We start from the raw sequence: 15,262 nt of genomic DNA, 5'->3' as shown, positions 1-15,262 counted from the left end.
TACAAAATATAATAATGTCCGCTTAAACATTGTCCCAATAATGTCAAACAAAACTTAACAAGAATGAAGTGCTGATGTATTTGTAAAGCGTGATGTTTCCAGTGTGAGTGTGAGAAAACATGTATGTCACTGGGTTGCAGGCTCACATACTTTAAAACAAAGCAGCACTGACAAGATCTAAGAGAGAAGAGCGCTAACCTTTATGTATTTGATGAACATCTGATGCAGGAGGAGAAAGCAGAAACAAAGAAAAACAGAGAGGAAGGTCAGTATAAAAGACTTGATTACTGCTGTAGCAAGTCGAGCATTTCGAACGGTTCTTGTCTGCTCTGCTTTCATGATTTGAGCAGAAGTATAAATGCAGGAGGAAGCCAGCTGAGGCAAAGGCTGTGAGCAGGAGCACAAAGTTGGAAATACAGCAGGGGAAAACAAGTAAACAAAAACACTGACATAATAAACATCACAAAAGTCAAGCAGAGCATGACAGAACAGGTTTATGGCGGCTCAGTAATGGCAAAGTATTGTGGGAATCCTCCATTAGATCAATGGCACCTCCTGACATATGTTAACAGGTAATTATATAATCAACTTACAAATCAGAATGAGTGAAGAGGAAAATTCTGATCAAATGTAAAGCACACACTGTACTTAACTGTTTCACCCGAAATGCTAATTTATTTAGCTGTTTGTTAAAAAAAAATGTCTTGGCAAATGTTAAAGTGAATGTGAATTCTACTCAATGTGTTTCTACCCAAGCACTCATCTCTTAATACACTGATATATATATATATATATATATATATATATATATATATATATATATATAGATAGATAGATACACCAACTTTATATGCAAATCAATAGAAGGTTATGAGAGTGTTTTTAGCATCGTACACATATATACAGTCACGAGACTCTCAGGCCTGAAGGAAGGACATGGCTTTCCTCATATGTCCTGACTGTCCCCCTTTCTCAGCCTCTTATTCAGTTACCTTAAAAACACACTTTGTAAATATAATCCCATGTTATTTAGATCATATGTGACAGAAAAATCATGTGTGATCCCTTTTAAGTTGCTCATGTTTCAGACATTACAGTTTATAGATACACACACTTATGTCAGAGCACATATCACTGACATCATGCTCTTGTGTTTAATACTTTGATACTATTTATACTTAATACTGTGATGCATTCTGCCCCACAAACAATCCTTTTTCCATATTATATATATATATATATATATATATATATTTATTTATTTATTTATTTATTTTTTTTTCGATGTTCTAAGGAAATTCTAAATTCACAAAGATTATATATTCCGCTCTTGCAAACTAAAAGCATGGTATCTACTAGCTACTATCTACTATCACAAAACTTGCCTTTCTTAGTGGGACATTATGAAAAAACATCACACTGTACTGTGCACAGCTTTGCAACTAAGTTGTACGATAACGAAACACGCCCTTCTAGAATCTCCACTCTCAAGGAAATTTCACTATCACGTAGCTTTGGAAAGAACAATTCATTTTATTAAACTGTAGCGACTGGCACCCCTTTTACCTTTACATATTTGGCATAAAGTTGCTCGTCCAGAGGAAAGCTCTGTACTGTGCGTTCATCACGGGCGTGAAAGGTGCCCAGCTTGATCCACTTATTGGTCGGATACCTGAATTTGAGAAACAAATTTTAAAGAAAATTTTAAGTTGGTGTTTATATAACGCAGTCTCCCAACCAGTACGATTTTAAAGACATGCAATTTGTCTGTTCACACCAAAAAAATTTGGAATGACACAATCAAAACCAACCACAACATATTCAGTGTTTAATGTGACACAGGATTTCGGACAAATGAGATTTGACTGCAGTCTGTGAAATGTGCTGTGGTTGGTCGAGACAAAAACTCATATGGTATTGTGGGAACACAGTGTACGTCTATGTGAGAGATGTTACCTGTCACTTATAGACACAAGGAAATCTTTGGGTGTAGAGGAGAACAACTCAAAGTTTGCAATATCCAGCTGCTTCACCTGGATTGGCTCACAGAGCTCAATAACAAACCTGTATTTGAAGATTTGATAGAGATAGAGGAAAGACAGAAGAACCAAAGGGGAAATTCATTTAACATCAAGTAACATTTGCTGAAACAAAAACTACTAATACTGAAACAAACGGCAAAGCGAGAAATCAACGTCCAATTTAATGTATTTATATTATTATTAGATTGTATTTTATATATATATTTATTATGCCATGTCTCGTCACTATTTCTTTTTTAAGGTTTTGAAACCACTTGTTTTGCCTACACTTGTTCATTTTAGATGGTCTTCCAGTGCAATAATATTTATATTACATGTAATTAGTATTGCTCAATTATAGTTATAATCAAGATTATTATCTCAAAAAACACAATTATTCATCACAATCTGATTCCTTTGTCCTTTCACATAAGCACAAATCAAAATCAATCTCAAATCATACACAGGGTTTATTTTCCTTGATCTAATTTCCCCATTTTTTTTTTCCATTTATCAAATATATCAACACATACATTATGAAAACAGTTTAAAACTTTAACAATCTTCTCTAGCCTATTGATATCTCATGGAGGCTTGTTACTGATGCAAGAAAACAAATGTCAAAAAATCAGGATAAATAACCAGTGAGCTAACATCAGAGACAATTATTAAGAGGCTAAATAATTATAAAATAATTCAAATGCTGTTTAAAAATAGATGAGCTTAGCACCACACATCAAGACATCTCAACGTACTAATAGTACTTGTATCTTTTTTAATAAGTCAGCTATCATTTACACAAATAAGAGAACAGCGAGTGTAAAAAGCATTTCTTCATTGTCTCTAAGCAGCTGCTGCAGTCTGTTTTTTTTTCTCTTTATCTGCAGTGACTCACCAGATTTTGGTACTGCAGGGGTTCAGCATATACAGATCCATGTTCTCCATCAGGATGGCAGATGTGCTCTGAAAACAAAACACACAGGCAAGCACACAAATGATTGTCCCATTTATGCCCCTGGTGAAATTCCTTCCATCTTTCTATCTGCCCCATATGTACCTTGGCCTCATTGTTGGCCGAGAGGATTTTGGCCCCACATTCGACAGAAGCGTAGTTATTCTTGAAATTCTTCTGGACCTTTTTGACTGGATGAGGGCTGCCGTTTGATGAAGTGTGCAGAGACTGACCTGAAACCAACATAACAGGTTACATACAGCTCTCCAGTCAAAATGTTTTACTCTTTAGCCTAGTATGTGAGTATGAGTGTCATACAGAGTGCAGGCTGGTATGTTGACCTGTCAATTACAGCAATAAAAACAAAAGAACGACTTATCTTCATGTATGCAAATAGCATGCAAGCATTCACTATCTGTCATGACCTTACGTGAAAACCTTTAGGGGGAAAAAAAGCTATTCATTAACACTGTGCTGATGACAAAAACAACCTGAAAATGCAACTTCATCATGTCTTTGCAGCAGCTGCAGACAATAAATTAGTTTTCTCTATTTGATTTAACAAATTTGTTTTTCGAGAACATTCTAGGACAAGCAGCCTGGGCTATGAAAAGCACCAATCCTGACCCAAAATATTAAAGAAACTGATCAAATTTCAGTTGTGTGATACTGTGAAGCATAATCCTCACTTGAACCCAAACACTATGTAGTTGAAGAGTTGCTCTTTAAGAGCTCTCTAGTTTTATTGTGTACTGCACCCGCTAATTAATGATCACAAGGGTCGATAACATACTGTTAGCCAGTGGTTTTTAATTAGTTGACATTGTGATTTGAATGTGCACACAAACACACCCAGAGATGTGAAACCCTGATGCACTAAAGCAAGGGTTTAATTGTTTAGCTTGAGCATGATGAGCAAATGAGCATGAGCTTTTGTTGCAGTGTACTGAAGCAATCCATTACAGCAGCTTACTTGTGTGTATACTGGGTTACGCAACAGTCACTGTGCTCGCCACTGAACCGACAAATGTGAGCAAGCAAAAAAAAAAAAAACTATCATTATAAGCAAGAACATGCAAAGGAGGGAAACAGAAATTCATGATAGAAAGACATCAAAAGAAAGGGAGAGCTCTGTGAAATCAAGCAGAAGTGTGTGTGAGTGTGTACTGATGCAGAAGCAGCACAGAGGCAGCCTGGTATGTGATGATTCACTGATGAACACGCAGCTCTGTGAGTCTGCACATGACCCAAAGCCATCTCTTACTTTTCTTCTCCTCTACTTCCATCACTTTCTTCTTCCACTCATCAAAAGTGGGGATGTCCTCTTTACTGGGTACAGGAGGGTCTGCTGCTCCCTCATGGTCCACCGCCTGAAAAAAACAAACAAAAAAAAGAACCTTTCACATTTTTTTTATTACAGTGAACAAACCACAACCCAACCTTCCTTGGTTTTTAAACTGTACAATGCCATTTTGTAAATTCTGTGTTTTCTATTTTAGCAGCATTATCCTGAGTAGTTACAGCAAACGTGAACCTGGTATTGGTCCAGAATCAACATAACTGTAAATAAAACATCAAATATTATATGTATAATATATAATAATAATAATAATATTATTATACAATTATGAACTGTTTGAATCCGTCAAAAAATAAATCCATCAAGAATTCCACAAAATATTGAACAGCACCGGTTTCAATTTCTTGAGTCACATATTAGAATGATCCTGCATCAAAGGAATGCATTTTATCATTAATATAATAAACATTAACATTTTTAACTGCATTTTTGATCAAATAGGAGACTTATAGACTTTGACATTATACATTTTACACAAAAGGGCAGTCTTTCCCTCTATCTCTTCATCCCTTTCCCTTTTTCTTGTCTCCCTCATCTCTACTCCTCTCTGGGAGTGTGTCAATGCCTAAATAGCAGTGCTGAGTGAGCACTTGGTTGATTAAACATTTACAAGGCTGTCCTGTGGAAAACAAACATGCTGATGTACTCTCTCAGGCTAACTCGCTCTTCTTCCTCTCCTCCACTCTTATGCTTTCTCTTCCATTTGCATCTTCTCCATTTAGGGTGTATGTGTCAGGGCAGCATTACGAGAGAGGAGGGGATGTGTTAGCTCTGCAGATCTCTAACAGCAGGGTGTGGAGAGCCTCACTGGTAATCGAATACAAACCCTTTCACGCTGTAAATAACAGGGGAAAAGGTAAGGAAGGAAAACTACGGAGTAGGAAAATGTAGCGGTTATTGTCATCATGCTCTTTTTGTTGGTGTACGCTTAGGAAAAACAAAACTATACAATATTTCAGGGCTTGAAATTGAAGTCTGGAGAAGTTTAAATGACATTTTCTACTCTTCTTGTCTCTGTATATTGAATATATAAAATAAGAAAGCAAAGCAGTGCAGCGCTGCTTTGTTTACAGCGGTAACCAAGAAAATGCTACAATGCTTTTCCATAGGCGTCACCTGCTGTCAGCGAGTGAATTTACATTCAGCCTGACTGCTATTCTTGTTTCGTGCTGATATGTAGCATAAAATTCAGTCAAATCCAATTTACATCCGAAACTGCTCATGTATGCAGCATCTTTGTTTGGATCATGAGTAAAATGCTGTGGTTGTGTCTAATTTTAGATGACTATAGATACAGATACAGCCTGTAATATAGCAAATTAACATCTTGTTAATGTACTTATATTTAAATTTTTCATCAGGATGTTCATCAGGATGTTCCCAGACCTTCCGCTCAATTGGCAGTTGTGATGCTCCTTAATATTCAGTTGGTTATCATACATTTTTGTTGGTGCTCCTATCTTCACCAGTGCTACCAAATAAGAAAGTAAAATGCAAGCCCTCAAACTGATACATAATAGTATGCAATCACAAGAACATACTACACTTATAAAAAACGATATTAAATGACTGTAATATTACTGGGTTTTATTTACCTTTTAAACTCTTTAATTTATATTTGAACACTTCATAGTATTTTTCAGCACATATAGTGTTTTATACACACCTGAAACAGAAAATTCCATTTTATTTTATATATATTTTTTATTATTAAAGTTAACAGTTTATTGAATATTTGACTCCATTTTTAAAAAGCATAATGCCATTAGTCATTTGTATTACAGTGATTTTACCATGTTTAATGGGGTTTATGTAATGCAATGCCTCTTGTGTGTATTTGCTTTCTCCCTCACTGTTAGAATTAATTAGCCATGTTAGATTAGTCTGACAAATAATGTGTGTGTACCTGCTGGCTTTTTGTAGGTGGAGGGATGCTGGCTGTCTGCCCCAGCTCTGTGAGGTCCAGCTCACTCGGGAGCAGAGAGGCCGTCGGGTCAACACTGGTCTCTGTACTCTCTTCTCCCAATGTGTCAGACTGGTTCTCTGCTTGATTCTCCGCATGTTCCTCCACAACACTATTAAGAGCAAGAAAACACAGCAGTGTCAAAGTCATATACAAAGTCATTCAAGTGACAAGCAGAAAAAGCGATAAACACTGTGCATAATGGCATTGGGGAAAAAATTAAGTGGTAAACCAAACTGCCAAAAATGAAATGATGAAATGAGAAATGAAAAACAGAGCAAGAGAAGACGTGGCCTGATGTGACTGAAGCAGCTCCGTTACTTGCTTGACCATTGGTTACCGAGTCACCTGATGCAACACGAGTGCTGGAGTTACCGTAATTACCTTGTAACCTGCGGTTTACCTGTTGCTCTTTACTCACCTGGTGAGCTTGGTGTCAAGGGACTGGCTGAAGGGGGGCACAGGGCCCACCTCACACTGACTGGCACTAGAGTTCTTTACAGGGGCATCAGGACGCGGAACGTCTAGTCCACTGAAGGAAAGAAATCAAATGGGGTTTACACCAAGAGAAAGGAAAATGGAGAGGAATGGGAGAGGAGTACTAATAGAATGGGATAGAAAGGATAAGAGAGAAAGTAATCTGGATCACGTATGGACTGAACATTTGTCCAGGATTCTATAGAGGTTCTCAAAGTACTGGTATAATACATTTTAAATCGTAAAGTGATATTGAATTTTTTGCATCCTTGTCGAAATGGAAGATTCGAAAACGCTCCGGTGTCAAGTCCGGTGAAAACAAGTCATAGCGGATTACTAAAGAAGGTGAGATCCACTGTGATGCAGTTGAAAAACGTCCAAAGTAGATGCCATATGAAGTCCATGAAGTGACGATTGTATGCTTTACTGATTCAGTTTATAAACGTGTGGATGCAGAAATGGATCACAGAAATGAAAATAAAATTGAATGAAAAAATTAAACAAAATGAAATGACAAACCTTTAAATTTCCCACCCTCTTCTCTCCCAAACGGCTGTGCTTGTACTCACCTGGAGGAGCTCTCGGAGGAGGTGACTGAGGTAGGTGAGGCTGACTCTGGGCTCTTCTGGAGTTCAGCAGGAGGTGCAGACGGGTCTTCTCCGTGCGGGACAGTCTGTGGGGGGGTTGGAGCAGCGGAGGCGTGGGCAGCCTGGTCCTCTGTGGCAGTGGCCTGTGGAGTTTCAGGGTCTGGCTGGGGCTGGGAGAGGTGCTGATTGAGGAGAGGTGCTGATTGAGGCTCTGTAAGTGTTGGTGCTTGAGTCGACTGTTGTTGGTCTGATTGTTGGGTGCTCTGGGGTTCTGGTTGCTGCTGCTCTTGCTGTTGTTGTTGTTGTTCTAGCTCAGGGGGAGCAGACTCAAGCTGAATCTGTGGCTCATCAAACACTTCTTCCAAATTCTCAGTCTACAATAACAGAAAGACAGATAAAGAGATTCACAATGAAGCAACAGAAGAAACAAGAGCTCGACTATGATTTGGTTGCAGACATAAGCTGGAAGATCACAACAATAGAGTCTGATTCTGGCAGTAAATCTTATTCTTTCTCTCCATAAGGAAGTTGATTTTTAACTGAAAACAGTTAAAGACAGACCCAATGTGAGCTACTTTGGGGAAGTCATGGCCTAATGGTTAGAGGGTTGGACTCCCAATCGAAGGGTTGTGGGTTCTAGTCTCGGGCCGGACGGAATTGTGGGTGGGGGTAGTGCATGAACAGCTCTCTCTCCACCTTCAACACCATGACTTAGGTGCCCTTGAGCAAGGCATCGAACCCCCAACTGCTCCCCGGGCGCCGCAGCATAAATGGCTACCCACTGCTCCGGGTGTGTGCTCACAGTGTGTGTGTGTGTGTGTTCACTGCTCTGTGTGTGTGAACTTCAGATGGGTTAAATGCAGAGCACAAATTCTGAGTATGGGTCACCATACTTGGCTGAATGTCACTTCACTTCACTTTCATTACTTACAAGGTTGTTAATGGACAGTATATGCTTTTGTTAAGGCTATTAGTCTGCATTATTTCAAATTATTTTTTTAAAGAGATAGTTCACCCAAAAATTACAAATCTGTCATTAATTAGTCACCCTCATTTTGTTGCAAACTTGTAAGACCTTCGTTAATCTTTAGAACAAAAATGATAATAAAGATAAATAAAGATATTTTTGATGAAATCCGAGAGCTTTCTGTCCCTGCATAGACAGCAACACAACTACATCTTCAAGGCCCAGAAACATAGTAAAGACATTGTTAACATTATAACACTATTTTAACAGTGTCCTTGCATGTTTTTGGTCCTTAAAAAAGTTTTAATTACGTTGTTGTCTATGCAGGGTCAGAAAGCTCTTGTATTTTATAAAACAAATATATATTTATATTTTTTTTTATATTTTTTTCTTCAGAATCTGAATGAAGGTAATTGATGACAGTTTCTTTTATTTTTGGATGAATTTTCACTTTAAATAATCATGTTTAACAGAGATCATGGTGAAAAATTTTAATACCCATGATAATGCAAAAAAAAAAAAAAAAAAATCTCCAATCAGAGAATTGTGTCAAGCAAATTGCACCAACAGAGCTTGTCAGTGCCCACTTGAAGAACTGCGAATGAGTCAGTCTCCCCAAGTTCTCAATCTACTTTAATATTTGTATACACATGCATATTTTGCATTTTTTTAACATTTCTACAGAAAGAATACTTCTGGAACCAAAATCAGGTGGCCACTGATTACTCCATGATGTTGTTCATAATGAAACAAAGGTTTATTGCTTTTATGCAAAGAGTATAGTCAAAGTCAACTGAAATAAATGTAAGATGTCAAATGTGTGGGTTGCATCTGAAGTTGAGATATGTAATAAAAGAAAACCGATATGATGGTTAGATTGCACTGGAACCTGTTTGTGCTTCTCTTCGTGCAGGGCGTCTTGCGAGTGCAATGATGTTTCCTTCAGTGCAGCTCTCTCTGTGTCCAGACCCACGTCGTACAATGACTGAGTGTGTGTCGCCCTTTCCTCTTCAACCTAAAAGAGAAAAAACCATGTTACTTATGAGTAAAAAATCTAAATAAATGAGCAAGAAAGGGTTGCATGGTCAGTTTCTGACAAACAATTTTGTGCCATTTGTTTTGTTCTTTTTGGAACTTGAATGGCTCTGGTCACATGTACTTTTGCGGTTTCATTGAGAGCAATGTGATCATTGTGCAGAAAATCTTTTTGTGCTCCTCAAGTGGTTTGGAATGACATGATTGATGACAGACTCTTTTAACAACAGATAAGCTGACAGAACTGGCTGGGTTTCTACGAGGGTAGAAGAGATGTTTTTCAAGGGCAAACAGCTATCATTCAAGTTTGGCAGGAGCAAAGAGGAAACACTTTTGTGACTGCCCGAGGGGAAAAAATGTGCTGAAATGCAAAAAAGGGTAAGTTTACAGATTCACACTTTTGCTGAACATTCGTATGCTTCTGTAACTTTACATAAAGCATGCTAGCACAAGCTAACAAACTGGGATTAATCAGATATTAGACAACCAGAAGAACCACACCACACACAGCCTTAAATCTATAGGTTACACAAGAGAAGGAGGGTCTTTGTTGGGGCCACTGTCTTTAAGTCCCTTTATAGATTAGCGTGCTGCACTTTGAATGAGGAACTATTGCACAACTTCAAGGGCTACTCAAACCCACACAACAGCCAAAGAATCTCTCTTCTCTAAAGGAGATGTGAAATGTATATGATTCTCATTTCACAATTCAGAGTTAGATTTCACTGGTGTAAAGCACACACGCTCAACGACCTAATAGGAGAAGAGTACAACTGCTAGCAAGTCATTGAGGCATTTAGCGTGGAGTCATTATTTTTCGTTACCTTGTCGTCAGCCCCTGGTTCCTGCGCTGTGTAACAGCTGTCATCCTGTGCAGGGAGTCCTGGGCCAGAGGCGAACTCTTCTGAGCAATAAACATGATGACAAGAGTGCCTGTAACACACAGAGACAAACGTAAGATTCCCGAACATAGAAATGAGCTACATGTACCAAATATAGCATGTGATATAAAAACTCTCTTAACACTCTCTCTCAAGGTGGTAAGAGCTCATGATGACACTGTTCTCACATACATGCTCCACTAAAGCAGATAAGATGTGCACGGCTGACATGATTATGTCCTTTTTTCTGTTGTGTACTGTTAACAGTAAATCCTCCAGCATGGTGAAAGTTATTCTGACTAAAGCTAATTACATCAGAGCTCTCGTGGAAATGGTTTCACTCAAACATAATGGCATGTTCCCATCATTCTCACGGTTTTACAGACTAACACAGTGTAATGCTGTACAAGCTTAGTTGAGAAATAGGGTCTCATTGGCAAAGATTTCATACCTGTTATGACTTCAGTCAGGTCAACAGGGGTGAGAAACGTATGTTCGGATTAGTGATGTGAAAAAAGCCACAGATTTCCAGACTATTTTGGAAATTTGATTGGTTTAGGGTCCGAACAATTAATTAATTGGATCATTTTTAAAGAGGTGTCATGATTGCAGATTCTGAACCAGGATATACCATTGTAATTCTATAACGTTGATTTCAATGATAAGCTTTTAGTGTGCTGGGAGTCAACAACTCAGGCCTTTTATGCTTTATACTTTTATAAACACATCATTCTTAAAATTTTTAATAGCAACTTTGATTAATTATTTTTTTAATTATTGGCAGGATTCGAACTTGCATGCTCTACACAAGCAACAAGGCTCAATGAATCAGAGCATGTGCTCAAGAATTTAATTCAAGTTTAGTTCTACTACAATGACTGCATTTGCACTTGGCTAACTATCTCCATACTCTTCACTAGGCTGAGAAATCCACTGTGAATGAAACTGACAGTTAATCATTACACAGATTTTACGTGGCAAAACACAAATCGTAGAGACACACAAAAAAGGCCTGTGATTTCTGTGATGAGGAGAAAACGACACTTCCTGTATAGTACGAAATGTCACAGAATTTGGTCAAATTCCAAACTGCCGAAACAACCTCTAGAAATTGACAAATATATAACACTTGCACAGTTAAATGCATTCTTTTTAAAGTAATAAAAATAACAGTAGTACAACTTAATAAAAAAGGAATATCACACAAATCAAGATTTTACATGCTTTAATTTATTGGTGAGTGTTAACCTCAAAACTTGTTTTATTGAATTAGTTTGATTTGGAAATTATTGATGTTTTATGAATTTGTTTGAGTGCCACAGTTTGCTGATAATTTGTTTTAATAAATCATAAAACACAGAAACCAGAAAAATTAATACAGTAATTGGGGGAAACAGAATTTGACAAAAAATGTATTTTACAGGGCCCTACTATTCTATTCTGTGCTTATCTTTCAGCTGCATTTACCCTAGTTTATGCCACCTTGCAATGCTCACACTGTCCATTCAGCACCGAAAACATGCAATTTTTGGAAATTATGACACTATACATCAAACTGATAAATTAATCATAGAGGACGTTTACAAGCACACCATTAAGCTGATAACTCAGAAATATCAGTTTAAGAGAACCAGATTTCCCCGTTTTCATGCACATCAGTTAACTTGACAATGCAAGTAAGCTGCTTTAACATGACTTCATAAATCAGCTTATTTCCCTGTAGTGACGTCAAAATATAATAATTTGCATATCTGACTGAGTATTCCATAAATTTGACAGTTGTGATGTTAAATTAAGCTTGCAACATGTCGGGAAACTTACAGCTCGTATAGAATCCTTTCATGCAGTTATAAACGCAGCACTAAACCACTTCTGCCGCACGAGAGGAGAACACATTTTTACAATTTTCTGAGTCGTGAAAAAGTCTGTTTTTGTGATATATTTCCTTCTTTCTTTACTGCAAGATGTTTGCTCGGTCTAGATGTGCTTAAATCTGCACTAACCATGCGTTCCTGTCAAGCATCACACATGCGCACTTCAATAAGCTGACAGAAAGTGTGTTATTGCGTTTACATGCTGTGCGAAATCGGAGAAAGAGGCAAAAAACCTGTTGCAACCGGTTTATGCTTAAGCTGTTTATGACACCACTCCGATAAAAGAAAACGGGTCACCACATTTACACGACCAATTGCATTCTCAGCTTATTATGCATAATTGGCTTAAGAACTGCATGTAAACACGCTCATATAGTCATCTCCTCCTTATCCTACCAGTTTAATTTAACCACCAACAAAGATCCACGTGTAAGGTAAAATCATGGCACCGATCTTGTACTATGCATTTGATCTCCAAAGAAAGCTGTCAGATGACTTGGAGAATGAACAACAGCTGGGGCTTGTCATCATACACACTCTCGGTCTCACTCTCATTTCAGATGGTAGCAGAGTAACTTGAGAGCGTCACCTTGACTAGATTTAGGAGTCAGGAGAACCTGTACACATGCAAGCTCATGTTAGCACACTGTCAGCACCTCGGCTTGTACAGTCAAACCTTCATTCTACATCAGACATTAACCACTGGCAAGTGATTCCTCTGATTGGACTCTTCTCATTATCACACCTTGTAACTAGGTAGGGATGTAATGATTCACTCAACACACAATTCAATTCACGACTTTGATTTCAGGATTCGATTAGATTCACAATTTGTTTTGTTTTTTTGTTTTTTGTTTTTACAAAATGAGGTTTAAGACAAATTATAAATGAAATGTGTCCTTTTATTATTGCTTGGACAAAATGCTGCATGTTTCATTGTGAAATTAAAATATAACACCATAATAATATATTAACATAGCACCTGCATATTATTGCTCTTTTGTTGAAAAATCATGTAAAAAGCAGCACTGAATGAGAATAAGAAGAGAGATGGAACAGGAAGTTGTAAAAAAACAACAACAAAAAAAAAAAAAAACCTCAAATGTAGGTCAGGAGTGATTCATCAGAGTGGAATCATGTCAAAAATAACACCGCAGACAGATGTCTGAGATCAAAACCTACTAACATTAAAAACTTAGATTCCTCCATATCACACAACACTCATTTGTAGGCCTGCGTGGAGAAGATGCATATACTTCATGATGCCTATTTTGAATCCTGTCCTTGAAGCCAAACATCTTTTTACACCACAGCAAAAACCATCAGACATGTCATGACAAGAAAACAAGTCAAACACTTCAAGTACAAAGAGAAAAATATGAGGTTTATATTCTCTTCACAAAAAGAGTCATTAAATAAAAAAAGCAGCAGCTCAAACGTCTAGGCATGCTCTCTCCAGTTTAAAATATTTTTGTTTTCTGATGTTACATAACTATGGGGGAAATAAATGTTCTAATTTAGATATTTCCATTGTTGGGAAGCAGCGCGACACAGGAGGCCATGTGGCCCACAAGCATATCGGAGCTACTGTTGCTCTGTCCTTGGACAGGAAGCTTAAGGGAACTCAGTGGGAGAATATCATCTCACACTTAGCTCTTATTTATGAGAGCACTTACAGGGAAGCACAGCAGCAGCGATCGAGCAGACACTAAGAACTAAGACACGGTTCTATTCATCAAAAACTCCTGAAAATTTATAACGGTTTTGACATTAATAATAATAATAATAATAATAATAATAGTAATAAATAACATTTGAGCAGCAAGTCAGCATATTAGAATGATTCCTTGATGAAGCATATTAGAATGATTCCTTGAGGATCATGTGACAATGAACACTGCAGTAATGATACTGAAAAGCTGATAGCATTGCATCACTGAAATAATTGAATTGATAAAAAAAATGCAGCCTTCAAAAAAAAAAAAAACACTTTTTAACAAATACAATAATCTTACCATATTTAAACTAGGGTTTTTTTTTAAGGGTTTTGGTTTATTAATTAGCTGCATGGTGACAATGAGTTTCATGTCTGTTGCAGAATCCAGTGTTTTTCTCTGGGCAAAATACTTAATATATAAAATACTTAATATATAAAATAATAAAAAAAAACTTGCTAAAACAAAACAAAATCTGTACAAAATGAATCAAGCAAAAATAGCAGGATAGTGTAGAACACAAATTCACTTAAGGTCACATCACACACCTGCATCTGTGAACATAGTAAACTAAATATATTTGAACTTTATTTTATTTATTTTTTTCATTTTTAAGCCCTGCTTTATGTAATTGACCAACATTGGTATTGGTATCAGAGTCAGCCAATAGTCGCTTGTTTAAAAAAAAAAAATTCCTATCTGTGCATCCCTATTTTAAAAATAATCGCACACTTTTTTTTTTATCAGGCTAGTTTTTGTCCTTACAGAAGAGTCACTCACAAATCAGCAATTTCGTTGACTGACTTCTTGCTTTATTTTCCATTAGATCAAACAAATATCACCCTTAGAACAAGATATGGGAAAAGATTCCAAACTAGTTCATGTAAAAACACATTTTTCTTTCGATGAACCAGAAGATCAGTTTCACACCCTTCTCAGAAAGTCAGCTGAAACTGGAACTCTTGAAGTGTTAATCACAAATAGGAATCAGCTGGTCTCAGTGCAGCTACATATTTACATAAACAGCCCCAGTGGGTTACCATCAGTGTATTTATTAAGTTGATGGTTTCAGTAGCAATCATGTTTATCTGAACCAGTTCATGGTCGCAGACTTGCAAGTGAAGGTTGATCTGTTGGGTAATGTCTCAATCACCTCACATACCATTCACGTAAGACGACAAATCAGAAAATCATGGGAGAAACACTCAGTCTGAGATGCAATGCAAACAATCGATATATCACAAACCAGCAGTTATTGTGGACCATCTCATCGGTACATTTGTACAGACAAGTGAGGGAAATAGCAAGGCAGTTCATGACAAAGTATGCACCAGGACAGAAAATGGGTGACTGGACACTAGACAATAAATAATGGCAATCAATTAGCTGGTGCTCCATTTGATGCGACAGATCGCTTAGTTTTGTGGCGG

The 15,262-nt window shown here is 37.3% G+C and overlaps 1 protein-coding gene across 5 annotated transcripts in view; it reads right to left on the bottom strand.

Annotated features, from left to right (window-relative positions):
* The window catches only part of LOC127984475 (SUN domain-containing ossification factor-like), a 46,902-nt gene that overhangs the window by 14,673 nt on the left and 16,967 nt on the right, over window positions 1-15,262 (bottom strand). For 2 of the 5 annotated variants that reach the window (XM_052587126.1, XM_052587127.1), the window contains exons 2-12: window positions 10,187-10,295; window positions 9,217-9,342; window positions 7,343-7,734; window positions 6,718-6,828; window positions 6,240-6,408; window positions 4,238-4,343; window positions 3,079-3,206; window positions 2,917-2,984; window positions 1,957-2,064; window positions 1,567-1,672; window positions 199-219 (exon numbers count right to left, since the gene is read on the bottom strand). In XM_052587126.1, coding sequence (XP_052443086.1) covers window positions 199-219; window positions 1,567-1,672; window positions 1,957-2,064; window positions 2,917-2,984; window positions 3,079-3,206; window positions 4,238-4,343; window positions 6,240-6,408; window positions 6,718-6,828; window positions 7,343-7,734; window positions 9,217-9,342; window positions 10,187-10,295 — 1,444 coding nt within the window. The remainder of the gene's footprint in view (window positions 1-198; window positions 220-1,566; window positions 1,673-1,956; window positions 2,065-2,916; window positions 2,985-3,078; window positions 3,207-4,237; window positions 4,344-6,239; window positions 6,409-6,717; window positions 6,829-7,342; window positions 7,735-9,216; window positions 9,343-10,186; window positions 10,296-15,262) is intronic. The other 3 variants (XM_052587128.1, XM_052587129.1, XM_052587130.1) reach the window with 3 other exon arrangements.

The sequence above is a fragment of the Carassius gibelio genome, chromosome B20 (genome assembly GCF_023724105.1).
Source record: "Carassius gibelio isolate Cgi1373 ecotype wild population from Czech Republic chromosome B20, carGib1.2-hapl.c, whole genome shotgun sequence".
Lineage (NCBI taxonomy): Eukaryota > Metazoa > Chordata > Actinopteri > Cypriniformes > Cyprinidae > Carassius > Carassius gibelio.
This window is presented reverse-complemented; position numbering and strand designations above follow the sequence as displayed.